At 56.9% G+C, this 27,671-nt stretch overlaps 5 protein-coding genes across 10 annotated transcripts; 2 read left to right on the top strand and 3 right to left on the bottom strand.

Moving 5' to 3' along the window:
• Positions 1-3,654: 3,654 nt before the first annotated feature.
• On the top strand, positions 3,655-14,652 carry NR1I3 (nuclear receptor subfamily 1 group I member 3). Of its 6 annotated transcripts, XR_012492938.1 has the most exons (11): positions 3,728-3,926; positions 4,075-4,211; positions 4,668-4,798; positions 5,812-5,981; positions 6,134-6,273; positions 6,469-6,614; positions 6,706-6,822; positions 7,014-7,119; positions 13,299-13,450; positions 13,604-13,689; positions 14,424-14,652. XR_012492938.1 is itself a non-coding variant. In XM_074322370.1 (9 exons), exons 2-9 carry the CDS (start codon positions 4,105-4,107, stop codon positions 13,444-13,446), a joined length of 1,065 nt encoding a protein of 354 aa, XP_074178471.1. In that variant the 5' UTR covers positions 3,655-3,783; positions 4,075-4,104. The 6 variants fall into 6 exon arrangements, 5 of the variants coding, with proteins under 5 accessions (XP_074178471.1, XP_074178472.1, XP_074178474.1 ...); XM_074322370.1 differs by lacking the exons at positions 13,604-13,689; positions 14,424-14,652 and having other exon boundaries at positions 3,655-3,783; positions 13,299-13,446; XM_074322371.1 differs by lacking the exons at positions 13,299-13,450; positions 13,604-13,689; positions 14,424-14,652 and adding an exon at positions 11,585-11,725 and having other exon boundaries at positions 3,725-3,926.
• TOMM40L (translocase of outer mitochondrial membrane 40 like) lies at positions 7,286-11,290 on the bottom strand. The gene is made up of 10 exons (XM_019712945.2): positions 11,157-11,290; positions 10,809-10,876; positions 10,457-10,549; positions 10,083-10,184; positions 9,822-9,927; positions 9,511-9,633; positions 9,320-9,396; positions 9,005-9,107; positions 8,750-8,890; positions 7,286-7,726 (listed from the first exon to the last, which is right to left on the bottom strand). Exons 1-9 carry the CDS (start codon positions 11,269-11,271, stop codon positions 8,751-8,753), a joined length of 927 nt encoding a protein of 308 aa, XP_019568504.1. The 5' UTR covers positions 11,272-11,290; the 3' UTR covers positions 7,286-7,726; position 8,750.
• On the top strand, positions 13,404-14,652 carry APOA2 (apolipoprotein A2). Its single transcript, XM_019712952.2, has 4 exons — positions 13,404-13,450; positions 13,604-13,689; positions 13,957-14,086; positions 14,424-14,652. The coding sequence occupies exons 2-4, from the start codon at positions 13,638-13,640 to the stop codon at positions 14,536-14,538; spliced, it is 297 nt and encodes a 98-aa protein (XP_019568511.2). The 5' UTR covers positions 13,404-13,450; positions 13,604-13,637; the 3' UTR covers positions 14,539-14,652.
• Positions 14,653-16,338: 1,686 nt separating this feature from the next.
• Positions 16,339-19,141, bottom strand: FCER1G (Fc epsilon receptor Ig). The gene is made up of 5 exons (XM_019712947.2): positions 19,007-19,141; positions 17,403-17,494; positions 17,244-17,276; positions 16,822-16,842; positions 16,339-16,671 (listed from the first exon to the last, which is right to left on the bottom strand). The coding sequence occupies exons 1-5, from the start codon at positions 19,053-19,055 to the stop codon at positions 16,609-16,611; spliced, it is 258 nt and encodes an 85-aa protein (XP_019568506.1). The 5' UTR covers positions 19,056-19,141; the 3' UTR covers positions 16,339-16,608.
• On the bottom strand, positions 16,339-27,426 carry NDUFS2 (NADH:ubiquinone oxidoreductase core subunit S2). The gene is made up of 17 exons (XM_019712920.2): positions 27,236-27,426; positions 26,408-26,514; positions 24,251-24,441; positions 22,783-22,903; positions 22,462-22,574; positions 22,182-22,256; positions 22,003-22,080; positions 21,781-21,866; positions 21,481-21,600; positions 20,787-20,916; positions 20,455-20,550; positions 20,220-20,303; positions 20,045-20,102; positions 19,007-19,897; positions 17,244-17,276; positions 16,822-16,842; positions 16,339-16,671 (listed from the first exon to the last, which is right to left on the bottom strand). The coding sequence occupies exons 1-14, from the start codon at positions 27,424-27,426 to the stop codon at positions 19,860-19,862; spliced, it is 1,488 nt and encodes a 495-aa protein (XP_019568479.2). The 3' UTR covers positions 16,339-16,671; positions 16,822-16,842; positions 17,244-17,276; positions 19,007-19,859.
• Between the last annotated feature and the right edge of the window lie 245 nt (positions 27,427-27,671).

The raw sequence follows: 27,671 nt of genomic DNA, 5'->3' as shown, positions 1-27,671 counted from the left end.
ATTTAGGAGAACTCAAAGTGACTCTTGGATTTCGGGACCAGGAAATTGGGAAAGTTCTTCAATTATTTGTTGGCTATTAAGCACATATCATGGCCAGAACCTATGCTGGTTTTGGGGGAAGAAGGCCCACATGACATAGAGCTGACAGTCCAGTAGGGGAGAGACGGTCATATGAACACAAAAGGGCAATATGGTTATAGGTGCTGTGATAAATCCGGGCAAGTACAGTGGGCGCCCAGAGAAAGGACGAGAAAGAGATTTAACCTGAAAGGCATCAGAAGAAGCTACTAAGAATAGAAGAGCCCACGGAACTGGGGACGCCGACTCACATGCTGGGTTGGGGATAACTGAGGTCGGGAATATAAGGTGCGCTGTCAACTGCAGTGTCAAAACATGAGCTATTTTTGTATTTTACCAGAGCCTTGTGAACAGATAAACTATTAGGGAGGAACACAGACAACGAAAGGTAGGGAAGTTAAAATTGAGCCTTAGAGAGAAGCCCATCGTTTTTCCTAACCCATAGGTTTAGGGAAAAAGCAGAGTCTAATAAAAGAGAAAGCAAAAAGAGTGGTTAGAAACAGAGGTGGAGAAGCAGGAATGCATAACATCACAGAGGCCAGTGAAAAAGAGTCTCCAAGAAGACGGTTTTGTTGTCAGGCAGGCAAAAGCAGCAGGAAGGAGGACGGAGAAACAGAGGAAACACACGGAATGTGACGGGCCACGGGAGAGCACTGGTGAATGGAGACACCAAAGAATAAACCAGACTACACGGTGCAAAGGAAAAGAGGTGACCTGAGCCCTTCAGAGTAGTGTCTGTGCCAGAACCTGGGGGGCCAACCAGGAGAGAGCAGGCCCAGACTGGAAATTTGGCTCAGGGGACACCTGAGCGAGGTCGGCTGCACGTCAAATGTAAACATGGCAGGTAGCAACGGTTCAGAAAGGAGTCAGGAATCAGACTAGAAGACTGATGAGTGAGCAGAGTCAGGACAGCAAAGGGTAATCAGGTAGGAAAGACAGCCGCTAAAGGGGCACAGGGATGGGTCCAGGTGACAGCACGGAACCCACGTGGCTGGGAAAGGCCTGACACAGAGCAGATACCCGTTAAATATTTGAGGAATGAGTGACAGCATTCACAAATAATAACGTGATGCCACATGGGAAAAGCATGTGTTTGGGATCAGACCTTCATTCACGTCCTAGCCCATTTATTCACTCCACAATCATTTATTACATGTGCCTAGAGTATACGAGACCCTAAGGATCCAAAACAAAGGCAGTGCTTGACTTCAACTATTCAGTTGATTGACAAAGGCAGAAAGACAAGTTCTCTGCAGTGTGGTGGGCGCTGAGGTCCAGCTCTGGCTCCCAGGCCCCCAGCGGGGACCCTGTGCTCAGGCCTGAAGGTCCCAGAGGAGCAGGAGGCTGGGGGAGGGGATGTGTGGTGCTTCCAAGCAGACAGGACGCCAAGGGCAGATGTTTCAAGGTGAGTGAGCCCAGGCGTCCAGGAAACCCTAAATGCTTGAGCGTGACTAGAGCCAAAGTGTCATGTGTTAGGTGTGGGGCGGGAGTGGGGCTGCCACATATGAGACCAGAGAGATAAATGGGGGCCAGATCACAAAGCACTTTGTGTGACTTGCCAAAGAGATTGGCTTTTATCCTGAAGGTGATGGGAAGCAAATGAAGAATTTTAAGCAGGGAAGAGACATGATTACATTTGCATTTTAGAAATAGCAGCAGCAGGGAGGGTGGCTTAGAGGTGAGGGCTGCTTGCTGCAGTTGTCAGTGGGAAATGATGAGGGCCTGGGCTCCACCAAGAGGTGGTGGGCACGCACAGGCCAAGAGGCAGGAGTGACAGGGCATGACATCGACCCCTGGCGGGGGATGAGGGGAAGGAAGGAGGACCTGCCCACATCTCTGCCTCAACACTGACTCTCTAGACATTTCCCCTCCCAATCCCAGCAGGAGGGGCCTGTTTGTGGCTCTACCACATCTGCTTTTCTGTACCTGGTTTCTGTACCTGGTTTCTTGAACTTCTCAGCTCGCACCCTCTGCCTCAGCTGCCTCGGATTTTTGCCTCATTATTCTTTAAAAATCAACTCACTTGTCACCTCTCCAGGAAGCTTTTTCTGCCTCCCCCTCAACACCCCTTCACCGAAGCAGGGCTCGGTGGCTGTGTTCTGTAGTTCCAGAATGCTCTGTGCACCCTCCGTGGTGTGACTACTTTAGATCCACTTAAAAGTCTGGCTCCCCCACCAGCACATTTAATCCCCACGAGGACAGCAGAGCGTCTTACTCATCTTTTCGTCCCTAGTGTCTCACACATCACAGGTTCTCAGTCAATATTTGTTGGTTGAATGAGTATGAATTCCAGCAAGCAAAGACCCCAGCAGATGCACACACGCAAACATGCTTACCGTCTCCCGGGGCCAGATCAAAGCACCTGTGCTCTCTGGAATTCATCTTATTTCAAAACGCAATATGTTATGCAGAGTTGGAAGCTGTACCACTTGACAGGAAGGGTTCCCAGCTCATTCTGGGGGTGCAAACAAGGCTCTTTTTACTTCAGGCTCTTCTCTGTCTCTCTCGGTGTGTTTTTATGTCTCTAGCCTGCACTTGGGTTTCTAACTTGTCTGTAAAACAACATTAATTATAATTTAACTCATAACTGGAGAAGCAGAAGACATGACAGCAAAAAAAGGAAAACTGTTTATTTCTAGTGGCAGAAGACTGTGTTAGTGCAGAAGCAGCAAACACCCGGGGATAGCTGCAGTGACAGGACCTTTCACACTGGAAGACAGACCTGGACGTTATTCCAGTATGTGTGGAATCAGACTTGTATCCCACATACCCACAGATTGCCCGTCCCCAAAACATCCAAACAGCTTTTGAAATTACTTGTTCTGTTCCTAGATGGGATAGTGTACATACATACACACACACACACACACACAAACACACACACGAGTATATATATATATATATATATATATATATATATATATATATATATATACGTTTTTTCTTGTGTATACTTTTCACACTGGCCAAAGTGCCTTCAGTGTCAACACAACACTGACAACCCCAGGGAAGGCTCCTCTGACTCTCAGCTTATTCATTAGACAGGACTGGGGACATAATTAGCGGGGCCCAACAAAAAATGAAAATGCAGAGCTCCTTCTTCCAAAATCACTAAGAATTTCAAGAGACCAACATTAAACCAAGCCCAAGAGCCCTGTCAGCGCAGGGCCTCGTGTGGCTGCACAGGTCACAAGCCCATGCAGCCCGCCTGCCACAAGAGTCCCCAAATCAATCCCAAGTACCTCTGACACATTAGAGGCCACTCCCATTCTCAGCCCTCCCCAGTTAGGAAGTGGGACCTCTTCTAGCTCTTTGCATGAGCCCTTAATTAGCCCCCAGTCTCTGAACTTTGGTTTGGGAGTCTTGTGTAGCTTTACACATGTTGTTACTATTGACATTCTGCATGTGAAAAAGCGCGCTGTTTCCCCCTCTCTTTCCAGCTCATCCAGGACCCACACAGAGGGCACTGCCGATGTAGCCCGGAGCTCAGCAGTAGGGAAAATCGCCATGGGTCTAATTGGCAGCAGGTCCTAATAAGTCATGAGGTCCCACCCACCAGGGTCCCTCCCCATATGCCATCAACCAGCACCATGGGCATGCTGGGAAAACCTGCCAGCCAGGCCTTTGCCCTGGGTCCAGAGTCTGTGCCCTACCTAGGCAGACTCTGAGGACTGCAGGCCACACACACAGTTCTACGTTGTCCAGGTACCAAGGGCCAGAATCCCTAACCCCAGACATGGGCAGCTCCTGAGGCCAATGGGGAAAGAGGGGCACAGTGGGAGTTTGGAGACAGGCCTCCCACACCAGATTCTGTGGCCTGCAGGTGACATGCTGCCTGAGAAGAGCAGGTAGGAAATCTATGAGGGATAGAGACTAAAAACAATAGAGATAACATGGGGGGTCCAACTCAGGGCAGATTCAGGAAGACACGCTGCAGAAGGGGCAGAAGATGGTCAAGGGCAGCCCAGAGCTGACTGCTAACCCTCCCGCATTCAGGGGCCTGTGACAGCCACCCCACCTGATGCCATGGCCGGTGGGGAAGACGAGTCGAGGAGCTGTGTGGTGTGCGGGGACCGAGCCACAGGCTACCACTTCCATGCCCTGACGTGTGAGGGCTGCAAGGGTTTCTTCAGGTGAGAGCCTGCTCCCCAACAGAAACGGCCCCTGCCAGGTGGCCGTTAAGCCTGTCACATGCCCAAGCTCGTGCAGCTCCATTCCTCCCGCACCCTGAGCCTAACGCCCTGTGCTCAGCTCACGGCATCTCGCCAACCTCAGCACTGTATAAACAGGTGGCGTAATAACAGTCGGAAGGCCTAGTGTGTGTCCCATGGACACAACCCTTAGTCCAGAGCCGTTATGTGTCCTCACTGCCCAAAACGCGCCAAGCTCCAAGCTAGGGCTGTCTGCTGAGTCCAGGCCCCCACAGAAATGCTTCAGGGTGTTTGTGCCCTGTCCACGCTCAAGGACCTCTGGGCACAGCTCAGATTAGTTCATATCACCATAGATCTTTTAGAGCATGTCACCGCAGCCCCTCACATACCCACCTGTCCAATGCCATCCCCGACCCTCACAGCGTCCATCTCTCACAGACGAACAGTTGGCAAAAGCACTGGTCTCAGCTGCCCCTTTGCCGGAAGCTGTAAGATCAACAAGGCCCAGAGGCGGCACTGCCCAGCCTGCAGGTTGCGGAAGTGCCTCGATGCCGGCATGAAGAAGGAAAGTGAGTCGCCCCTCCCACCCCCGAGTCCAGACTGGCCTGTGCCCTCCCTGTCCCACACAGCAGGCACAGGAAGCTTTTCCAATAAGTTGGGTGATGTCACCATAGTGCTGGAAATCTGCAGGGGCTCTGCCTCTCCCCTGATGTCGCGGCCTCCCAGACTCTGTCTGCAACTCCTTCCCCCTTGCTCAATCCATCCCAGCCACACTGACTGGGGCCACCCTGAGACACACCTGACTGTCCCTGGGTCCTCTGAACTTGCAGTGGCCATTCCCTCCCCAGATGCTCTTCCCCAGACACCTGGCCTGCTTTTTCCTCTCGTCTCTCAAGTATAGTGCCTGTCACTTAGGAAGTACTTGATAACCGTTGAATTAAGGGCGGAATGCTTTTTCTGTGTGCCAGGTACTGAGGTTATGCTTCCAACAGACAGTGTAATGGGACGCACACAAGTCCACTCACCCAGGTTTACTCCGCTAAGAAGTCGGAGTGTCCAGGTTCAAGCTCAGCTTTTCTCTTGACATCACACTACTTGTCATGTGGAGAAGTGGAAACTGCAGAAGTCAAACAATTTTGTTTGAAATTCAATCTACATCCCTTAAGTATTTTGTGACAACCTGTCACTGGAATCTCAGCCTGTTTACATTTCTAAAAAATATGGGTAACAGCTGCCCTGCCTCCGCCTAGGGCTAAAGTCATGAGATTGAACCTCAGAACCTGTGCGATGAGGATGCTGTGCACATGTCGGTGCTGCTTCAGGAATCCAGAGCCCTCTCTCTTCAATGGCCCCCAGAAGCCAAAGTTCCTCATTCGGTTCCCACTTCACTGTCCACACTTCCTGTCCCCAGCCTAGTGCACTGCTTTCGGTGGCAGTGTCCCACGGGCCGGGGAAACCGGACAGGACCCAGCACCTGGGGCCTCAGGAAGCCTCCCTCCCACACCCTTCACGGTGCAGAGTGTGTGGCCGTCCCCACCTAGGGCTGGCCTTGACAGCTGTGCCACATCTCTCGCCTGGGCAGTGATCCTGTCTGCAGAAGCCCTGGCCCAGCGACGGGCACGGCAGGCCCAGCGACGGGCACGGCAGGCAGCTGAGCAGCTGAGTGAGGAGCAGAGAGCGCTGGTCCAGACGCTGCTGGGGGCCCACAGTCGTCACCTGGGCTCCATGTTCCACCAATTTGTGCTGTTCAAGGTGAGGCTTCGGGGCTGGGGCTGGAACGTGGCCCACAGGGCGCTGGGAGGCTGGTCTGAGGGAGGGCCGTGTGGCAGCCCTTGAGATGAGGCTGGATGGACCCCAGGAGCCTGGGCCTCGGCCTCGGGCCTCACTGGGCTCTGGCCCCACAGCCCCCACAGCACCTGTTCACCCGGCAGCCGCGCTTGCCCGGCCTGGTCCCTGTGCTGCCCCTGCTCACGCATTTCGCAGACATCAACACGTTCATGGTGCAGCAAGTGGTCAAGTTCACCAAGGACCTGCCCATCTTCCGGTGTGTGGCCTCCCCTTACCTTTCCGGAAGAAAACATTCCAGGAAATTATAATCCCCCGCCACCAAGCAACAAGGTCACCCAGCAAACCATCCCGTCCCTCGGCCTGTCCCAGCCGCAGGCCTGGAGTCTCACAGTCCCAAGTCAGGGCTGCTGCCGTCCTCTCGGAAGCTCAGGCCTGACTCCTGCCTCTGCAGGTCCCTGCCCTTGGAGAACCAGATCTCCCTCCTCAAGGGGGCCACTATAGAAATCTGTCACATCGCTCTCAACACCACATTCTGCCTGCAATCGCAGCATTTCCTCTGTGGTCCCCTTCGCTACACAATAGAAGACGGAGCCCATGGTGAGATGGTGCTGGACAGTGGGGGCGTGTGTCCTTGTGCTATGGCGGGTGGCAAGGTGACCCGAGGCTCCTGAGCCTGTCTCTCCCACAGTGGGGTTCCAGACAGAGTGCTTAGAGCTGCTCTTTCGCTTCCACGGAGCCCTGAGGCGACTGCAGCTCCAGGATCCCGAGTATGCGCTTTTGGCCGCCATGGCTCTCTTCTCTCCAGGTGAGCACCCCCAACGTCCACAAGCTTTGGCTCTAACAACTCTCCCCAAACTCCCAGCTCTGTGGAGCCATCCACCCCAGGCCTCTTAGCCGTCAAACCCGTGGAATGGGGCTATCTATCCCAGCCTCCACTGCCTGGGGCTCTGTGCAGCCCCCACCTTGTCCCTCCCCGCCCCCCGCTCCGTCTTACAGACCGGCCAGGGGTCACCCGAAGGGAGGAAATTGAGCAGGTGCAGGAGGAGATGGCACTGACTCTGCAGACCTACATCAAAGACCAGCAGCCCAGGCCCCGGAATCGGTATGGGGACATGGGGGCCTGGAGGGGACATGGGGAGGGAGAGGTCCTGAACGCAACATAAGGCTTCTACTGTCCTTCCCTTTGGGAACACAGGGCCCTGGGGTGTAGTCCTTCCCTCCATTCTCATCCAGTCCAGCACCCTGATTGCTCCTACTGCTGTTTCATCTCACTTTTTCCAGATGTTTTTATTCAGTTGAGATGCAAATGACAGCATTCCTGAGTGATGACACTGTCCCTCACCCACCCACCTTTTCCAGCTGAAAGGCCCTTCCCAGGGTCTCGCTTACTCTCTCCTGGGCCTTCCCCACTTCTCCATCTCCACTGGGCCAATTCCTTCCATGTCTCACTCCCCTTGACGTGACATCATTCACAGCTTCATGGGCACAGCTGGTCCCTAGGTCAACAGTCCAATGACCGCTCCAGGCTCTGAAGTGTGGTCCACACGTGCTCTCGTTCGTGCCTCAACGGGCCAGTCTGGCCTGAAGAGGGCACTTTACACACAGAACACGCCCACCTTCTAGAACCTGCTCTAGACCAGACCCTCACGTTCCACACAGTTGAAGTTCTGGCCAAGTCTGGGCTTTCTTCACACGAGGGCCTCGGAGCTCTGGGTTCAAGACAAACAGCACGGGGAGAGAAGACAGTGTCAGACAGAGGGCCCTTGGGGAACTTTGGGACCTCTGACAAACCTGTCACAGTGGAACCATTTTCTCTAGAGTTCAGACCTAGCTTCACAGAGGCATTTCAGGGGCTCGGGGCCTCAGGACGGGACTCTCAGCGGCCTTATTTCCCTCCGCTTTCCCTGGTGACCGTGTGGTGACCATGCCACCTCCTCCTCCCAAGGTTTCTGTACGCGAAGCTGCTGGGCCTGCTGGCTGAGCTCCGAAGCATTAATAGTGCGTATAGACACCAGCTCCAGCACGTGCAGGGGCTGTCCGCCATGATGCCTCTGCTCCAGGAGGTGTGCAGCTGAGGCCCCGCCACCTGGACACACTGGACTGCAAAGGGCAGCTGCTGGGCCAGAGGCCGGCACTGCAGAAAGGGAGCCCAGTGGGTGCAATGAAAGACTAAAGCAATAACTGCCTGTCCATGCAGTCATGGGGGACAGGGGAGTGGAGTGACCGTGGGGGTAAAACTGCTCCAGAAACACAGGGTCTGGAGAAGGAGGACGCCCCTCTGGAAGGGGTGGCCCCGCTTTCTGAGGTCAAAGATTCCTTCCCAGCTTTGAGGCTCTGGGATGGAAAACAGGATGGGGGGCTAGCCCATCTAGCCCATGCAGACTTTTCTGCTCGGAAGAGGAAGAGGCGAGGAGCTTAATCCACGGAGAAATGGAGGCAGGGGAGAGTGAGGGGAGACAGCTCAGCCGGATGGACCCCTCAGCCCCTCTCCCTTGTCCAGAGCCACAAGCACGGGAAGATGACGCTGGGCTGGCGGCAGAGGGAGAGCCTCCAACCACTGCCTCATCAGCTCCCCTGTGGCAGCTCCAAATCCGGGGAGGGCACAGCCTGTCTCCCACTCTGCTCCCGGGACCCAGAGGTCACCCAGCAAGGTGGGCTCTGGGGAGGGGCCTACTCTCTGGCCCTGGGGCACCTGACTCAGCGGCTGCAGCTGCTGGGGACTCTGGGACAACCTCATCCTACAGTGACGCTGAAGCCACAGTGGGATCTGTTGCGCCAGTGATTGAGGAAGGCTCCGAGGGCCAGGGTGACGGGCAAGGGGGGCATCTTCTTCTCCAACACAGCACCCACACACCAGTTACTGTCCACCAAGCCTGGGGGGAGAACAAGGACGAGATGGTTCACGGGGCTTGGAAAAAGGCATCACAGAAGCAAGGGGGAGCCCCGAGGCCCGCCGTGCCTCCCAGCATTGCCCCAATGACCCTCACCTCTAAACACCATGTTGGCCTGGGGCAGAGTCAGGTGGTAACCGAAGGAGAAGGTTGTGTCTTGTAGCCTTGTGTTTGCCTCAAGCTCCACTCCAACCTGAACCTGAGAATCAGGAGCAAGAATGGGAGAGGGGTCTGTCTCAGTGAAGACTAGAAGGGTCCAGACAGGGCTCAGCAGAGGGGTCCGGCATGCAGGAAATGAATGTATGCGAAGTGTGGGCAAGAAGAACAGTGGTCAGCAGAACCTTGGAGGGGGTGGGGAGGGGGAAGTTCATGGCTGACCCGCCGGTTGGGAAATGGGGTCAGCAGTCTCACCTGTTCATTTGCCCTGTGGTAATAACTTGCATGGGCCCCGCCCGATCCCACATTCAATGTAGCTACCCAGTGTACAGCTGCAAAAACCAACGTGCAGGAGAAAAGGAACGTCACTGCAGGAGGCCACAGGCCAGGAAGCCCAGCCGCGTCCAGAACGCCCCCTCCCCATCACTGTCCTCGTCATCCCATACCCGAGTACTTCCCAGCCAGGGTCAGGATGGCCCCCTCTTCGCCTGGCCGCCGGTGGTAAACTAACTCTCCTCCCAACACCAGCCGATGAGTGAGGCTCTGCAGGAAGTGAGCGACCATGATCACTGGGAGTGGGAGACATGGAGTCAGTCCTAGAGACAATGGGCAGAAGCCCCTCACCCCCAGGAGTCCCAGCCCAGCCTGCCCAAGAAGTTCCTTTTCTAATCCCTGAACTGCACAGATGACGAAGAGGCACAGCCAACATGAGCAACTGGGCGGCCAGGACAAAAAGAACCTGGTCCCAACTGCTCACCTGACTCCCCGATCAGGTCAGGATTTCCTAGGGTCAGAGTGGCTGTGTAGTCATCTCCCCGATACTCGCCATCAAACTGCCACGTCAGGAACTTGGACTGCTGTGTCTGGGGAGGGAAGGCAAGAAGTAGCATCTCCCTCCCTCTTTGCCATCACTATTGCCTCTTTTCCTCTCTCTGGACCCCCAGAGCAAGACACTCAGGGAGGAGAGAGAAGGAATGAATGCTTCAGTGGGTGGAGGGAGACAGGAACCAGGGGTCACCTGAAAGACAGCCTTGGCTCGGAGCCGCTCTGCCAAGAGGAGCAGGACCTGGGCGTTGAGGCTGCCACTGCTGTCCAAATCCCCTACCACCGTCGGGAACACCTGTTGACCAGGGAGCAGAGACAGGAAGACTAAGTGGGTGGCACCACTCTGCCACAATCCAAATCCTATAGGCTTTCTTTAACGGTACCCAGCGCCCCCTAGTGGAGCCACAAAAAACCCTCCCACCCATCACCCACAAATGTGTCCCCACCCTCCCCCCTCCCATTCAGAAGACACCCAGAGAAGCAGGGAGGTGCCCTGCCCATTCTTCCCCAGAACACACACATCTCCTTGTCCTCTGCACTCGGGTTCCAGGTGTGTGGAGCCCTCACCTCAGTGGGGCTAAGATGCCAGTCCCCTGCATAGGCCGCGTGGAGGTGATAGCCCGGCAACCCCAGGGCACTCATGTGCACAGTGTGGGCCACCTGAGGAGAGAGAGAGAGAGACCTCCTGCTCCACTCAGGCCCCCATCCCATCCTTCAGCCTCTCCCCATCCAGAAGGCCTCCTAAAAATCCCAACTATCACAACATATACAGAGGGGACCACAGGCAAGGGAGGTAAGGAGAGCCCCACAGCCTCCCTCCTGTCCCATAGGGCCTGGCCACGGTGGACACAAAGGAAATGAGAAGAGGATGGGGACAGGCAGGGAGGGACGTGAGGAGGCGCTGGAGAAGTGGGAGCACCTGGAAATGGCTGCTCAGAACCTTGTTGACGACGAGCTTCACTCCCTCCATCTGTGCTGGGAACACATCTGAAGGGGGAAGGGGAGGAAGAAGCACAGACAAGCAACCTCTTCCCCAAGAAGGAGTCTCCCCTTTCAACCCCGCGCGCAGAAAGCGCTGTGGAGGAACTGACCTCCTTTCCAGTCCTGCAACCAAACGCTCCACCCCATTCCAGCATCTAACCCTCCCTGAGGCTGGACGTTCCAGCTGTGTTCTCCCCTTCCTCCTCCCATCACTGCACACCCTGCATTGAAGACCCTGCCCTCCTCTGCCCTTTCAGCTTGAGACACCCAGATGCGAAGTTCTCACCTTTGCATAGACGGTGCAATTCATCGAAGCTCCCTGGGTTGGGCAGAGGTTCCTCTCGACGGGGACTCCGGCGCGGCAAAGCCCCCGTCGGTGCCAGGCCCAGCGTGTTCCCCATTTCAGTCCAGAGGACGGGGAGGGGCCGGGGTTAGCCTGGGAAAAGACGCTATTCCTCTCTCTACCCACCACGGGCGCCACCCCCCATCATCCGGTTCCCCAGTCCTAGAAACTTCCACATGGTCCAACGCAAGACCTGGAATGGGAAGAGTGGGGGGAGAGGGCACCAGGGGGGAGACTGAATCCCAGCCACAGTCCCTTCCCATCTTTGATCCCTCACCCCCACCTGTCACCCCGTCCCCTACGCATTCTGCAACCCTAGCCCTACCAGAGACCTCACCCAGCTTCCTAGTCTTTCTACTCTTCATTCCTAGGCCCCAAGGCGAGGCTTGCAACGGAGCAGTAGCCCTTACCGTCTCAGACCATCCTGCTGCCCCTATCCCCCCGGCACACCCCGGTCATCTTGGTGGGGGCAGCCATCTTGAGTGATGGCAGAACTGCGGCTTCACGTTGCATTCTCAGCGTGGTCATGAGCGCCATCTTGGAATCGGGCAAAAAAGCTTCCGGAGACCCGACCTTCCCTTGATAGGGCCCTGCCCAATCGCTTAAAAAAAAAAATAAACCGGCCTCCATCTCCCAGGGGCCATTGGGAGAGGAGGAAGCAGAGGAGTGGCAGGCCCGGGTCCTGGGAGCGCCGGCCCCGACGCTGCTGATGCGGGCGGGGCTTGATGGCGGCTCGGGAGACTTACTCACTGGGTCTAGGTCGCCGGCCTCTTCAAGGTCGGGGGAACCTGGGAGCGCACTGGACACCGGAGGGAACGTGAGCGAGCTTGGGCCGCCGACCTCCCTCCGCCACGCAGCCTGGAGACTTGCCTTTTGGGAAGCGTGGCGCAGGGAACGGCTGGGTGCACTTGTTCCAAGCCTGGCTGACCGCGCCCTCGGCGCCCGCACCCCACCAGCCCCGGGCCCCTCCTCGCAGCCCTCCACGTGCTCCGCAGATGCGTTCAGCGCGCGAGCGCAGCTCTCCTGGGACGCGCGCCCGCACCGCTCGTCCTTCCCTCCATCCCTTTGGAATGGGAATGGGTGTGCGAGTTTGGGGCTGCAGCAGGGGCCGCAGCCTCGGTTCTGGAGCTGTTCCCTGACACAGCTGCCCCCGGTGGTTAACCCCTCCTTCCCTGACTCCCCAGGCTGAGCTGGCGAATAAAGTTCAGGAATATGGACCCCGCCCGCCCGTGTGCGCCGTGAGCTCCGCTCCAGGGATGAGCCAGCTCAGCGCCTTACGGTGCCCGGGGCGCGGGAGGGGTGTGCACCGGGATTCATGGAGGTCTGGGTACTGGCCATCTCATTGTCCCGCACGTCTCCACCCCCACCTCTCAGGATTGTCCGCACACCCTGAGGGTCAAAGGGTGAGAGATCGAACGCTTCTGGTCTCTGTTTGGCTGACTTCACCCAAATGCCTTGGGCCTGGGGAATGAATGTCCGTCCCTCCCTCCCAATCAGGGCTGGGGCCTCACTCAGAGGGACACCATGGCTGCTGCTGACTCATGTTGGCTGACCACCACCTAGAACTGATAAGCGATCCCATGACCAGGGATCTTCAACCTTTATCCTTTCACCTTAACCTCTTTTCCTGCCAGGTCCCTCCAAGGGGGCAGGGCAGGGCAGGGCAGAGCCTGCTTTGTTTTGTTTGGGGGTAGAGCCACTCATTGGTCAGCACACTAGAGGTCATTCTGGGCTCTCTGTCTTCTCTCATCACATATTAACACGGGACTGAGTCAGTCACACCCGCCCTCTGCCCCTAATTTCAACTCCATTCCCTTTCTTCTGTTCCCCAATACCTTTCTGCCAAGTTGCAGTGAAGGTGGGTACGGTTGGGGAGATGAGATCTACGCATAATGGGGCAAAGTGTCCAAGTGTTGAGGGCTTCATATGTCAGAGCTTTCCAGAGAAAAACTCACTAGTGCTCCAGCTTCCTGCTGCCGCAGACCCGGAGAGGACAAACCTCCGATGGGCCTCCACGCAAGCCTGTGTGACTGCCTCCCAGCCTGTCACCATGCGGCCCTGTGTACTTGTCCTCTCCTCCCCCAGGTCTCCAACTTGTTTACTCGACTGGCCCCTGCCCCAACGGGTCCCTCAACAGTTCTTGTCAGCTGACAGGGGGTGGGGAAGCAGACAAGTATATAGCCCCTGTCACCCCAGCCAGGTCAGGCACAGACGCCAAGGACAGAGGCACTGACCAGGTAAGCCGAGGGAGCACCAGCAGTGTGCAGCACCCAAAGAGAACCAGGTTTCAGTTGTGGGGAGGGCGGGAGCCAGGTTGGTGTGAGCAGCTAGGTACGGGTCCCTGGGGAGGGGCCGCGGCCCATTCAACTTGTGTCCTCCCCTGCCACCAGCTGCTCCCAAGCCACCTTCTCCACTGTTACCACCATGAAGCTGCTTGCAGTGACTCTGCTGCTCCTCACTATCTGTAGACTTGAAGGTAGGTGTGATACGGACCGGGGGCCCCTAGGGAAAGGGGTAGGGCTCCTAGCTGCCCATCTGTCAGCTGTCCTGTGCCCAGATCTGGCAGCCGGAGGGTTCAAGACGAAGACGGCCCCTCTGTACAGCCCCGAGAACCCTCAAAGACCTGGGGCTGGAGACCTGTTAGGGGAGGGCTGTGAGCTGGGCTGGGCACCGCAGAGGGTGGCAGGACAGCAGGACCTGCGGTTGGGGCCCAGCTGAGAAGACTGCGTGTGTCTGTGTGCAGGGGCTTTGGTTCGCAGGCAGGCAGAGGAGCCGGGTCTGCAGAGCCTGTTCCAGTACTTCCAGACCCTGGCCAACTACGGCAAGGAGCTGGTGGGAAAGGCCAGTGGCTTGGAGCTCCAAACCCAGGCCCAGTGAGTCTCAGGGCCCAGGTGCTGGGGAGGGGAAAGAGGGGACATGGGCAATCCCACAGAACACAGGGCTCGGGTGGGGCTCCAGGGGGACAAGGTCAAACCAGAGAGAACGATTGCCTCGTCCCCCCCAGAGCCATGGGCATCGTGAACAGATGGGCCGCAGGAGCTGGGCTTTGGGTTTGTCTCCAGGGTGCGTCCACTCCCAGTGGGCGGCTTGCCTCTCCACCTAGAAGCTGTGCATTAGCGTTTGGGGATTTGGGTGTCACCTCCACCTCCACCAAGGTCCTGCCCATGCCTCGGGTCCCTCACACTGACCTCTGACCCATTGCATATCCAGGGCTTACTTGAACAGGACAGAGGAGCAGCTGACACCCCTGGTCAAGAAGGCTGGAAGTGATCTGATATACTTCTTGGGCTACTTCATGGACTTCGAAACACAGCCAGAGGCCTAGTGAGGGGTCCACTGTCTGTCATTCCCAGCTGGCCCCTAGAACACCAGATGGCCAAGCCTAGAGCCCCTCTCCCTCCCTATTCCTTGTTTCCACAATAAATATTAAAGGAGTCAAGTGGTGAGCCAGGCTCTGTTTAGGACTGGGAGAAGGAAGGGTGGGGGACGAGGGGGGACAAAGAGAAATCCAGTAGGAGAGGGGCTTTGATGAGAAGCGTGGAGAAAGGGTTGAAGACACAAACGTGGGAAATGACAGGGTGGGGCGCCGTGATTCTTCTCCAAACCAAAGGAGTCTGCAGGCCTGGGACTGGGTCTGCCCTGAGGACCAGGGAACCTTTGCTCTGCGGAGGAGCTGCGCAGGGCATGAACTGAACCGCTGCACTTGCGCAGGTCACAGGAAATGAAGGCTCCCTCCCACTGGCCTCCTGCCCATTGTGGAAGAGGAGAGAGCTTCCATAAAGGGAACCCAGGGCTGCCGCCCAAGCCCCCCTTCCTTCCAGCCAGGGAAACCCTGCTCTCCCACCCTACAGTAAAACACAGGCGCTCAGTCCTCTCCCCATGTTATCTGGGTGCCTGGTAGCCATTTGAGAGCTTGGAACTAGCAGACATGACAGGCAGAGGCCTGGCAGACCTCCCACTCGGGAGGTCTCCTAGACACTGGGAGCTGTGCTACTTGGAAGCCATCAAAGTCAGCTGCCCAGGGGAGGTGCTGCCCTCCCCTCTGGAATGGCATTGGGCTGGGTTGGTGTAGAGGCTCACAGTCCCAAAACTAGGGCAAGGGAAACTGAGGCATTTTCCAGTAAAAGGTATCCCCACTTTACCACCAAAACAGTCACTTCCCTACCCTGACTCTCACTTCTCATATGTCGTCTGAAATCACCTTCCCCAGGCACCAGACGTGGCTCCAATGCCTTCTCCGTGTTGATACCCTTCAGTCTGGCCCTCAAGACCGTCACTACTTACAACCACCTTCCTCCCCTTTCTTTCCCAGTATCTGTTGTTTTCTCTTGTGGCAAAATGTGTGGGGACAAAGAGATGTCAATCTGTCACTTGCAAGATGACCTTGGACAGGTGAAACTTCAAAAAGCCCGACACCACAGGGTTGGGGAATGGATCAAATGGTACAAGGAGCTGGAAAAACACACTGCAGGGTGCGAGTCACTGTGAGAATGGGGTACTGCCCTGCATGGGGGTGGCCGGGTGAGCCTGGGGACTGGAGACCCATTGTGACAGAGCTGCTGGGCAGAAATACTTGCAGAAATCCTGCCTCCTGGCAGAGCTGGAAACAGAACAGGCCTGTATCAGGGGGGCTCCTTAGCCACCCCCAGGCGCTCAGAGGTGCTGACGTCCCCTCTGGACCCAACTGGTCTCCCTTGGCCTTACCCAACTCCAATCCCTACCCGTCCGATAAGGTCCCTCTTGCCCAGAACCCACTGAGAAGTCAGTTCCCATACAACCTTTCTTTAGGAACATCACACGAGCCTTCACACACCATACGCCCTGCAAGTTTGGCTCTCCAAGCAGGCTAGCTGACGCCCGTGGGCCCTGCGTGGTACACTCGGATCTGCCCACTCTTTGGGGCTGGAGGGCCACAGGTCGTATCCGAGGTGCAATGTCTGTACATGTGCCCACTAGAGCACTAGAGTTCCCGTGCTAGGGACCGGGCTCGGGCTCGTCCGCCTTCACAGGCGGTGTTGGTCCCAGAGGCCATGAGCTCTGCAAGGCTGGCAGCGGAGGTGGCCTTACCCTGGGGCAGCTGTGTCCAGCCCACGTCTGGTAGAGGGTGAGTGATCGAGCCGTGGGGTCCAGTGTGTGACGGCTTTATTGGTGGCACTCCGTCTCCATCACTCAGGGGTTGGGGCTGGGAAGACGAGAGTGCGCTCAGGGTGAGGCTAGAGTGTAACCATAGCGACCAGCCCCTGAGCGCAGGTCTCTGGAAGGGATGCAGAGCCTCCCGGTCCAGTGATGGGGACGTAACGTCAGCATGAGTAGGTCAGCGGGCACGAATGGCGGCAGGTGTGTGTGGTGCCGGCCATGGGGGCTGGGAGGCCATGGCCAAGGGCCTCTGTTCCAGTTATTGTGGCGGCTTCCCATGCTTCAGGGTCTCGTACGTCTCCTGGGTGCGCATGCTCAGGCCCTGGAGTGCAGGCCAGGAGGTCAGGAGGTCAGGAGGTTAGAAGGGGAGGTGTCCCCGGGCTCCCACCCAGCCCACCCTCTCAAAAGGCACTGAGAAGCCCCCCCTCCGCTGAGCGCCTGCCCTCTGCTGCGGGTGGACAGCCTGACTCACCGTGTAAATGCCTTCTGACTTCTGTGGAGGCAAAGGGCAAGGTGTTAGACCCATGACCCTTCATGGCCCCTCAGCGTGTCCCCACCCAGGGCCAAGGGCTTGCCCAAGGACAGTGGGGCACGGATGCACACTTGCCCACATGGCTACAAACATATGTATCTACACACACACACATGCGACTGTCACGGGCTCATCACTCATCATCACTCAGCTTTACTCTTCCTTGTCACCTGCTGAGTACTTTACTTGTGACTTAGCTAGATGGCAGGGTGGCAGGGGGAGGGGGAGGGGGGAAGGCACTGGAGCTTGTGCAGGTCAGCGTCACAGACTCGTGCCCTCCCAGGGGCCGCTGACCCCAAGGCTAAAGCCCCAGAAGGGCCGAGTCTGCAAAATTGTGACGAGCCAGGTGTGGGAATCCATACCTCACAGGCTACAGCTGCCTTCCGCACCTGGATCTGGAGAAGAGGACAGGTCATTAGCAAGGGCCCATCCGCCTCCCTGCAAACTCATGGGCACCCTTCTGCTCCACCCTCTCCCCGCCTCTGCCCTGGAAGCCAGCCCACGCCACCCGCCAGCCTGACCTTGAGGCGACAGTAGAGTAGGGTGAGGACAATGCCGTACAGAAACAGGATGGCATCCAGTATGTAGCAGAGCTGAGGCTCGGCCAGGGCGGCTGAGGGGACAGACCGTGCCAGGGGGTCGGGCTTCAGCGAGGGGACCTCGCCTCCCTCCGAGCCCTCCCCACCCTCCTCCCTCGCCAGGAGGGCTGCTGTGTTGGGCCTGACAGGCAGCCTGTGCTTTAGCACCGTGGGCTCCCGTCACCACCGAGCACTTCACAGCCCTCAGGGGACCCATCTGAGTTCACTGGGCAGAGACCAAAACCTCAGCCCAGAGAGGGGGGCAGTGACAAACTTCAGTGAAGAAACCACAGGAGTGTCTCTGCTAAGTCCTGTGACCTGTGGCTGAGAGCTGGACAGGAAGGATGTGAGCTGGGGATGGGCGGGAAGGCAATTACTCCATGATTGGTCATCTGCTCGACCTGTTCCCTTCAGCCCCTTCAGGCAGAAAACACAAGGCCTCTGCTTTCCCAGGCCTTAGGGACACGGCTGGCGCAGCACACAGGGCTCCAGGGAACGACAGCTGTCCCATTCCGCCTGTCGCAAGGACTCTACCCTATTACGCACCCTGGGCCACTGAGAGGAAGTTTGTGCAACGACAAAAATCACACTTGGCCTGAGCACCCATCCACCCGGCCCTATGGGTGACCGGAACACGAGTAGCCCTGTCACAGCTGATGCTGTGTAGACCTGAGGGCCACCCTGTGAGGGAAGTGCCGTCACCTCCGTGTGGATGACGACACCAGGACTCGGAAGCAGAGCTACGTGGCAGAGCCCGCAGCCAAGTCCAGGTATTTCTGCTTTCCAATGTGTGCCCCTTCCTTCCAGTTCGGTGGCCCTGCCCCTCGTCTCCTGCTGGCAGACTGGACACTCACTCACTTCTTCCCTCCACATTCACAGCTGGGCTGGTGCAAGTCCTCTCGTCGACTTCTTTCAATTTCCCCAACTTCTCCCACCACCTCCTTCCCTTACCCCAGCTGCAACCATCCATCTTCAAAACACATTCTCACAAGATACCCCAGAGCAAGAAGTGAGAATTCGTGAACGCTGACTGCAGCCCGAGGGCAGCTGAGGTCTTCCCGTCGTCGCCTCAGTTTCCCCCAGTGCTCAGGTCCCTGGAATTGCATGCCGCCCGCCCCCCACCAGCTGCTGACAAGTGCCTGCGATGACCCACAGAAGTGGCTATTGCGTCCGTCTGACTGCCCGTGCCTCACTCCCAGGCACAAGGACAGGCCGCAGCCCCTAAAGGCACTACGTAAATATTACTCAAACAGCTTGACACCAGCTCCCAGTGGAGAGCAAAGGCACCCCACCGGAAATGCAGCTTTTCCCAAACCAGCTTTTCATGTCACACACTGCCCTCCCCTGCCAACTGAAGCCTTAAGTGCATACCAATCCCGAAAAAGACAGAGGGGGACATGAAAGGAGGGAGCTACGATTCGTGTGTCCTCATGGGGACCACGCAGGACCAGCCTCAGGGTCTCTGTGCCCCGCTACCCGCTGCCCACCTGCCTGACTCGGCCCCCAAACACGTGCCCTTGACTCCCACCCTCACCAGACCCTCTCACCTGCTTGTTCAGCCAGAAGGAGCACGAGAAAGACCACTGCTGGACGCATCCTGGGCAGGATGTGGGGACCGCGAGCGGGGCTCGGACGCTGTGAGGGCACTGTGTGGCTGTGCTCAGCAAACAGCTCCCTGACCACAGAGCACCCCCCTTCCTGCCACGCCTTCCCCCAGCTTCGGCCCCTTCCCCTTCCTGCACACAGACCAGGCGGATCCCGGAAGGGCCAACTAAGGCAGCTGAGAGCTGGGCTCTTCCGCCTCAGTCCTACAGTGACCAAGGGCCTGCTGCTACAGACAGCGGGGACGGCCACCGTGGGAGAGGCTGTGTGACCCGCCATCGCTGCAGCCCTGCCCAGACACATCTGTGATAACTGCCCTCGAGTTTCCATAAGGTCCCACCACGGCCCTTTCCCACCCACCTGGAACTGTACCCGTCTTGATTTGAGTTTACCAATTTGTGTGAGCAGCAAATTTAGGCAAACTGGTTTGGGGAAAAGAGGAAATGGGGAATGGAGAAGTGGAAAGGACAAGAGTCAGAGGAGGGGGTGGGGATGAGCAGGAAAAACTGCTAAGAACTGTGTCTGACAGAGAAGTGGAGGGTTAACAAATGAGTTTCCCATCAAAACGAAAACAACAGTGAGACGCTGAGGAGTTTCGGCACAGGGGCCGGAAGGCGGCTATTTTATTACAGTTTCTGCTTCCCAGCACATGCACAGAAAGTCAGATAGCCCAGTGCTCACGCACGCGCACACACACACACACACACACACACACACACACACACACAGCCTGTCTCCAACGACCACAGGCCCCGCACAGGAAGTTCACAGACAGGAGACAGATCAGGCAGGACCCGCTCAGCGATCCACTTCTCCAAATACAATGTCCTGGGTACCTAGGTAGGGGAAGAAGTGGTGTCACCCAGGAGCCACAGCTCATTACCGTGCTCAGTCTGTGAACAGGAAGTTCAGGTTCTGTCCTCAACCCGTCCAAGCCCTGGGCTGGGGCATCCACACGACACACGACACAGTGGGCCTCGTACCTATGATGGCAACGACGTCCGCCAACATGTGTCCCTTGGACATCTTGTCCAGACCAGCCTGGAGAGAGTCAGACAACAACAGTGTCGGGGGCCCGCAGGGAAGGCCCGGACGCCCCAGCACACTCAGCCACGCCTCTGCTCATCCATGGAGCTGGCGTCACCAAGTGGTTCTTACCAGGTGGGCGAAGCCAGGGGCCTTGATCTTGCATCGATACGGGCGGCTGCTGCCATCAGACACCAGGTACACCCCAAACTCCCCCTGACCAAGGAAGAGGGGACCACCTCCATTAGCAGGAAGGCATGTTTCTCTGCAGCTCCATTCACTCTCACGTCCTCTCTCCCTGATGGACGTGCATTTATTTGGACGCCTATCTCCAGTCGCCCACTGCCCTCCCCGGCATTCTCCTCACCTTGGGAGCCTCAATGGCGGTGTATGTGGCCCCCGGGGGAACCTGGTAGCCCTCAGTGTACAGCTTAAAGTGATGAATCAGCGATTCCATTGACGTCTGGAGGGAGGGAAAGGGGAGCATCAGTGAGCCAGACGCCAAGTGTCCCATAGGCCGTTCCTCAGCACAGGCAGTGTCTCCACCCTCATGGAGACAAGAAATGAGCAGAGCAGATAAGGAAGAGGGGGCTGCGGCACTTGACTCTCATGCCGAGAATTCTCTGAAAACGGAAAACTACAAAGCGGGACTGAATCCAAAACCACGGCCCCTCCCCAGCCCCCGTGTGCCGCGCTGACCTTCATCTCCGCTCGCTTCGGTGGGGAGACTTTCGCATCATCCACCTTGACCTCTCCAGGTGGCATCTTGTTCAGACACTGCGAGATGATTCGGATGGACTGGCGCATCTCCTCCACCCGACACAGGTACCTGCCGTGCACGGGACAGGCTGGGCGCGCCGGGGGGAGCAAGGCAGGCTGCTCTCGGTGACCCGGAAAGCGCCAGAAGTTCCCCCTTCCTTCGCCCCAGCGCAGCAGCTCTGCTCAGCTCAGCCACCAGACAGAGCCCCCGTCTTCTGATCCTAGCACTGGGCCCTTCCCCAGAGCCTCTCAGGTTTTCTCAGACATGCCGTATGGCACTTCCCTCTTCAAGCAGCCTCAGCCACATTTTGGGCCACAGAACAGGTGTGGTCAGAAACCCGAACACAAAACTGTGGCAAGGCTCATGCAGCGTCAGTGAACAGGAGCAGAATGTGAAGCTGAGTGGAGCGAGCGGCACCTGGCACGGCCAGGCCCGTCAGCTTCCCCAGCTATAAAACACAGCCCTGACCGGTTCTAGCTCAGACACTGGACAAGGCAGAGGGAAGTGAGGCGTCACGTGTGTGAAAGGGCTTTGAAAAGCACCTCTGGTAGCACACACAGCAGAGACTGGGAAGTGCAGCCAAGCAGAAAGTAGCTGAGAGGGACACGGAGCCGAGAAGAATCTGGGCCTCACCTGTCATAGCAGTCCCCTCGGGAGCCGATGGGGACATCGAACTCCACCTGGCTGTAGACGTCGTAGGGCTGTGTCTTGCGCAGGTCCCACTGGATGCCGGAGCCGCGCAGCATCACCCCGCTGAGGAGAGCACGCCAGGAACAAGGGTCACTGCCACCAGGAGGGGACACGCTCCCCTCCCCCACAATCCCAGCAGGGGACACAAACTCAGAACAGGGCACAGAAGGTGCCCCTGTTGCTGAAGCCGAGACATGGGGCTGGCATCCCCCGCCCGCCAGGTGACAAGTCTGCGGCCCCCACCTAAAACCGTAGTTCAGCGCATCTTCTGCTGTTACAACCCCAATGTCCACTGTCCGGTTGCGCCAGATCCTGTTGTTGGTCAGCATCTGTTGGTCAAGAACACGTGGGTGAACGTCGTGACCCCTTCAAGCACCTCTGTGTTTCTCTACAACTGGGGACGAAAAGCCCGTAAGCCCCGCCTGGGGAGAAGGAGGGGTTTTTCCCCACCGACTCCTATCTTACCTCTTCCAACTCATCAATCCGAAGAGAGAAGTTCTTGGAAAACTCATAAATGTCATCCATAAGCCCAAGGGGTAGGTCCTAGAAGCCAGAGACACGGTCGACACAGCACGGCCTTTCCCACAGGCCAGCGCTGCCCCCCAGTGGCCACGGCGGGTGCGGGCGCCGACGGGACCGCTCACCTGGTGCACGCCCCCGGGCCGGACATAGGCTGCATGCATCCGGGCGCCAGAAACCCGCTCGTAGAACTCAAACATCTTGAAAGGACACACAGGGAACCAGTGACCCGCTACGTCCACCCCCTTGCTCGTGCCTCTGGTTCCCAACCGAGCCCACATGACAGCTCCCTAAGAACCTGCCCCAGGTTACACAAACCTCCCCCGAGTGGTGGCCCTATGTCCCTTCCCGTTTCCTGTCTCTTCACACCTTCCCCACTTCCGCATCTCCTCCCTCTTCTCATACCTTCTCCCTTTCTTCAAACATCCAGAAGAAAGGGGTCATGGCCCCAATGTCCAGGGCGTGTGTGGTCACAGCCATGATGTGGTTCAAAAGGCGAGTGATCTCCCCGAACAGCACTGCGCAGAGATGAAGACAAGCAGAGGAGCCAAGCGGCCAGTCTGACAAGCTGTTCAGGACAGAGCCCGGGGTCTGCAGACTAAGCTTGGGTTCAACGCCTCCAGGAGGGGAGTGGGGGCTGTGCTGTACCCACAATGGGGGTGGGGCGGATCCACGGCACCCACCCCGAGGAGGGGAGCGGGGCCTGGCGCGCGGGGGCGGGCATACCGCGGATCCACTGTGCCCGCGGCGGAGGCTGGATATTGAGCAGCTTCTCCACAGCCAGCGAGTAGGCCTGCTCGTTGCACATCATGGACACGTAGTCTAGCCGGTCGAAGTACGGGAGGGCCTGAAAAGACGTGGAGCCGGGCCCATGTCACAGGCCTGGAGCTGCTTCACACGCCTTCCCAGTCCCCGGGCCCTTGCAGGGTGAAGGGAACTCCCAATAACCAGCAGGGTGCGGGGCAGGGGACCCAGGCCGCCGTGTTCACCAGTCTCCTACAAGGCTCTGGAGCGGCCCAGAGGGCAGCGTAGCGCTGTGCAGTGTCCCCTCCCCACACACAGGAAGGGAAACACCTCGGGAGCCCAGCACAGTAATTCGCAGTTAAATTAGCAAGTATGAGTTTTCCAGTACTTCCTGCCTTGGTTTTTAACAGAACGTATTAAATTGTACACTAATAAAAAGTGGCTCACAAAATTCCTGAAAATGTAACAATCAGTCCTGTGACACCACTGCCAAGAGCCCCCTGGCCCCAGACGCCAAAGACGATTGCCCTTCTGAGACACTGAAGGGGAAAGGTCATCAGTGTCGGTAGCGCTGGCATGAACATGGGAGACGGAGTGCCAGGAAGGGTGCGGTCTGTTTCTAGTGGGAACGGTTCCCGGGGTCCTCCCCTGGAACCAAGAAGCCCAGTCCCGGCTGTCGGCCAGCCTTGGCTTCCAGGAAGGAGAGGGAGTGGAGGGGCCCCTCCCTGAGACAGTTAGTTCTTGTCCTGACGTCCTTGTGACGTGGGACCAGGCTACACGGTTAACTCCGTGGACTGTGGGACCAGAAGACACCACTGCCTGGACTCTCCAGGGGACTCCGTTTCTGGTCAGTGGTTCTAAATCCTCACCCCGTCATCCTGCTATCAAGACCTTTCTTCGTGACAGTAAGGAAAAACGCCCAGACTCCTCTCAGATCCATGCCTGCGAATCTGACCCTCACCACTAGGGTCACAGTTCTCCTAAAACCGGCAAACTGTGTCACAAACTCCCTCCCAGTCACTCTGACTCACTGAGCGTTTCAAAAATAAACGTAGAGAGCTGGAAGAGACAAGAATCAGCTGCTAATCCTAGGGAGCTGACGTCTCTGTCCTCTTGCCCTGAGCCCAGGGACAGTGGCTGTGACGTACTGGTCTGAGTAGGGAGACTGAGGCACCGGAGTGAGGGGGAAGGGAGTGTAAGCTGGGAGTCAGCCAGCACAGCGGGGAGAGTACTCAGGCTGCAGGACACTGCCGCTGGATAAAGCAAATCCAGATGGTTTAAGTCACGTGTCCCCTGCCACATCCGTCCATCCTCCCAGCCAAGACCATCTTGATAACCTCAAAGGGCCGCTCCTCAAAACCCTCCTCCCCTGGGGTTTTGGGGACTGTAAAGAGGCCAAGTCCCAGGCTAAAGTACCCCAGGTCCTGCCATAGGCCGTGCTTGCCCACACCTGTAGGTAGGTCTTGTACTCGATGAGCTTCTCGGTGCCTCGGTGCAGCAGCCCGATGTGAGGGTCACACTTGCGCACCATCTCCCCACTCAGCTCCATCACCAGGCGCAGGACACCATGGGCTGCTGGGTGCTGGGGCCCAAAGTTCAGGGTCAAGTTCGACACCAGTGTGTCCTTTGGAGGGTCCACATCTGAGAAGTGGGAAACAGTTGAGAGTCAAGGGGTAATTCCCTTGGGAACCCCCACGAGACAGCAAGGAGTTACCCGTCCCTACACTTCTTCCATCTCACCGTGCTATACCGTAAGTATCCTAATCTCCACGGCGACCAGGAAGACCATGGATGGGAAAAGGGGGAAGGGAGATCTAAAGTGATGAGAGGGACCATGAATCCCCTTTCTCCATGTCTCCCAGAATACCTTTTGGAAAGGAACAGTAGTAACAGATAACACTTATATAGCCCTTACCATCTGCCAGGGACTACTCTACGAACTTTGCTTACTTTCATTAATTCTCACAACAACCACAAGTACTAGGTACTATTATTAAGCCCATTTCATTGGTGAAACTGAGGCTGGAGAGGATAAACGCTTTCTCACAGGGCTGGTACACGGCAGACCCAGCACAGAAGTCGGCCTTTCAGCTCCAGGGCCCACACTCTTAACCACTAGGATACACTGCCCTCCAAAGGTATCTGATGGACCAATCAGTACATGTATTGTAATTCTTACCACTACTAATGACAGTTCTTACCCTGAAGAAGTTTCCAATTTCTCTTGGGAAATAAGTACATGTGAAAACTACTACCACAGGTCAAATTTACCATCAATGTTTAAAGGAAGGAAAGAACAACAACAACAAAAAATGTTAAAAAAAAAAAGAAAGAACAGTGTGAAGACTCCATGGAGGCAGCATCTGAGCTGGCTCTTAAATACAGGAATGATTCTGAGAGGCAGTGAGAAGAAGAGACACCCAGGCTATGGGATCCACATGGGTCAATCTTAGAAACGAGGAAGGAAGTACCTTCCCTGCCAAGAGGCAGATTAGTGACGGCAGGTGGTGGGGACAGTAGCATCACTAATAACACTAAGGGAGACACACCATGTGCCAATCACTACAGGAAGTGGCTTATGTCACTATCTCATTTGACCTTCACAGTAACGCAATTAAGTAGGCGCTTCATTCACTGCTAAGTGAAGAACCAAGATCTGAGACCAGAGGCGAGCGTTTCGATGCAAATTCTTCACCATGGACTCTGGAGTCAGACGGACCCAAGTACAAACCCACCTGTGCATCCTTGATCCAGCTGTACTCTCCCTGCACCAGAATTTCCTCAAAATTGAGATAATACTGGTGTCACTCCCCGAGGCCTGCAGTAAGGATGGAGTAAAACAGTGCATACAGACCACTCGGTGCGTGGTGAGCACTCAGCTGCTTTTACCATTAAGTTTTTGAAAAGTAACTGGAAGTACCTTTGAAGGTTTTTGAGCATGAGAATGAATGACATGTAAAACGAAGTTTGGGGAAGACGAAGGTGGTGACACTGTATAGGACAGCTACAGGGAGAGCAGATCAGTGGCAGGAAGCCAGGGAAGAGACTCCTGAAATAATCAAGGTCTAACACACAGTAAGTCTGAACAAGAAGGAGAGAGGTGACTAGATGTGAGACATTAGGAAAGAGCCGCGTGGTTTTGTGATTTGCTGCACAGACATGGAGGGCAGGAGAGAGAACAGAGCCGAAGGTGACCAAAAAGTCTCAACTCTGAGAGAATGGCAAAGCCACTGACCAAAACCAAAAAGTCAAAAGGAAAAGCTGGTTTTGATGGAGTAAGAAATGTTTGTATTCAGGAAGTCATTTGGGTGCCAGTGGGAAAACCACCTGGTCTAGCAAGGAGATGGAAATATACTGAACCTATGGGAAAAGCTGAAGCTAAAGACAGGAATTTGGTAGGGACCTCCGAGGGTTGGCTGGGTCCTACGCTTGCTTTTCTCCTGGAATGTTCTTCCTTATACTTTCTCTACTTGACAAATACTATTATCACTACCATTGTTTGTTGACTTGCATGATGAACACAGAAAGGGTGGGAACTAAAACTTGCCTAAGATAGAGCACTCAAGAACACAAAAACCAGGTTGGGACAGGGGCTCTGGGCACTCACCATTCCAAGGTGGAGGCTTCCAGTGGGCTGTTTCCTTGGTGGGGTACATGACCGCTCCCCCGAACTGCTCTGCCCACTCCACATCGGGCTGCCACTGCCGAGCACCTCTAGGGAGTTAAAGACAGACCCCAAACAACTGGCTGAACAGTGCCTGCTCCGCTCGCATCCCCTTAGAGACAGGCAGACACCAGGGGAGGCTGTCTGGGATTCCTCAATGCCGAGTCGCCGACACACAGTAGGTGCTGCTTCGGCACAAGCTGGAACTCTGCAGGTTCCATTCCTAACAACTTAGTCCCAGAGTCACTTCACCTATCACCCCTGTGCATGCAAGATTGGGATGCTGGCTCCCTCAAATCCCCGTCCTGGTGAACATGAATGCAAGACAGGTGTTTATTCAAGGTCAACTGATGTGAGTGTGTGAGAGACAGACAGACAGAGAGACAGACGCATCCTTAGCTCGGCTCAAGACGGCGCGAAGGCCGTACTGGGAATCTGCGGCTCTCAGTTCGCTCTCCTCACCGAACCCCATCAGCGGGCTCCCCTCTTGGCCCACAGCGTCCAAGGTGAGCTTCGCCAATCGCACGCCACCCGCGACGGGGCTCAGAAGCAGCAGAGCATCAGGGCAAGGGGACACCTGATTTCACCCGTGGCCGAACCAGCCCAAGACCCTCTCTCCTCCGCCACAGCGGGCGCCAAGCACCTGGATGGAGCCCGACGGCAGGCCTGGGCGAGGGGTCACGGGCCCGGCTCATTCTTTCCTAGGGGTCACAGGGCCCGTGGAGTCCCCAGCCTTGGGGACAGCGCGTCGACGGCTGCCCCGGGCCTCACCTGTTGGGCTGAATAGGCAGCCGGCCCCCAGCCCCTGTTCGCAGCACCTGGGCCGTGACGCCCCGCAGGCCGCGCAAAGCCCTCAGCGCCGCCATCTTGCCCGCGGCGGACGGTAGGAGGAGGGCCGGGCGGAAGTCCCGCCCTCGCACTTCCTGTGGGCTTCTGGCCCGTCGGCACAATGCGGCCGCCATCTTGGAAGCTGGCGGGGTCGCCGACCTGAGACTGACAGCATCCGGGTTCTGCGCCTCGGCCTCACGTGGCGCAAATACCCGGGACCGAGGGAAGCCGTTCCCTCCGCTCCTGCCTGGCTTTCTAGGCGTTGGCCGGCGGGACTTGCTGCTCGTGCCGGGGCAGCCACGCCCCTCGCGCGCTGCCCTTGGGCTGTGCCCGCTCCCGCCGCCTGGCCGCCCCCGGCCTCCTCCTGGGGTGGCCCCAG

Source organism: Rhinolophus sinicus, linkage group LG17, assembly GCF_036562045.2.
Source record: "Rhinolophus sinicus isolate RSC01 linkage group LG17, ASM3656204v1, whole genome shotgun sequence".
NCBI lineage: Eukaryota > Metazoa > Chordata > Mammalia > Chiroptera > Rhinolophidae > Rhinolophus > Rhinolophus sinicus.
Note: the sequence above shows the minus strand (reverse complement) of the source record. Positions and strands in the feature narration are given on the sequence as shown.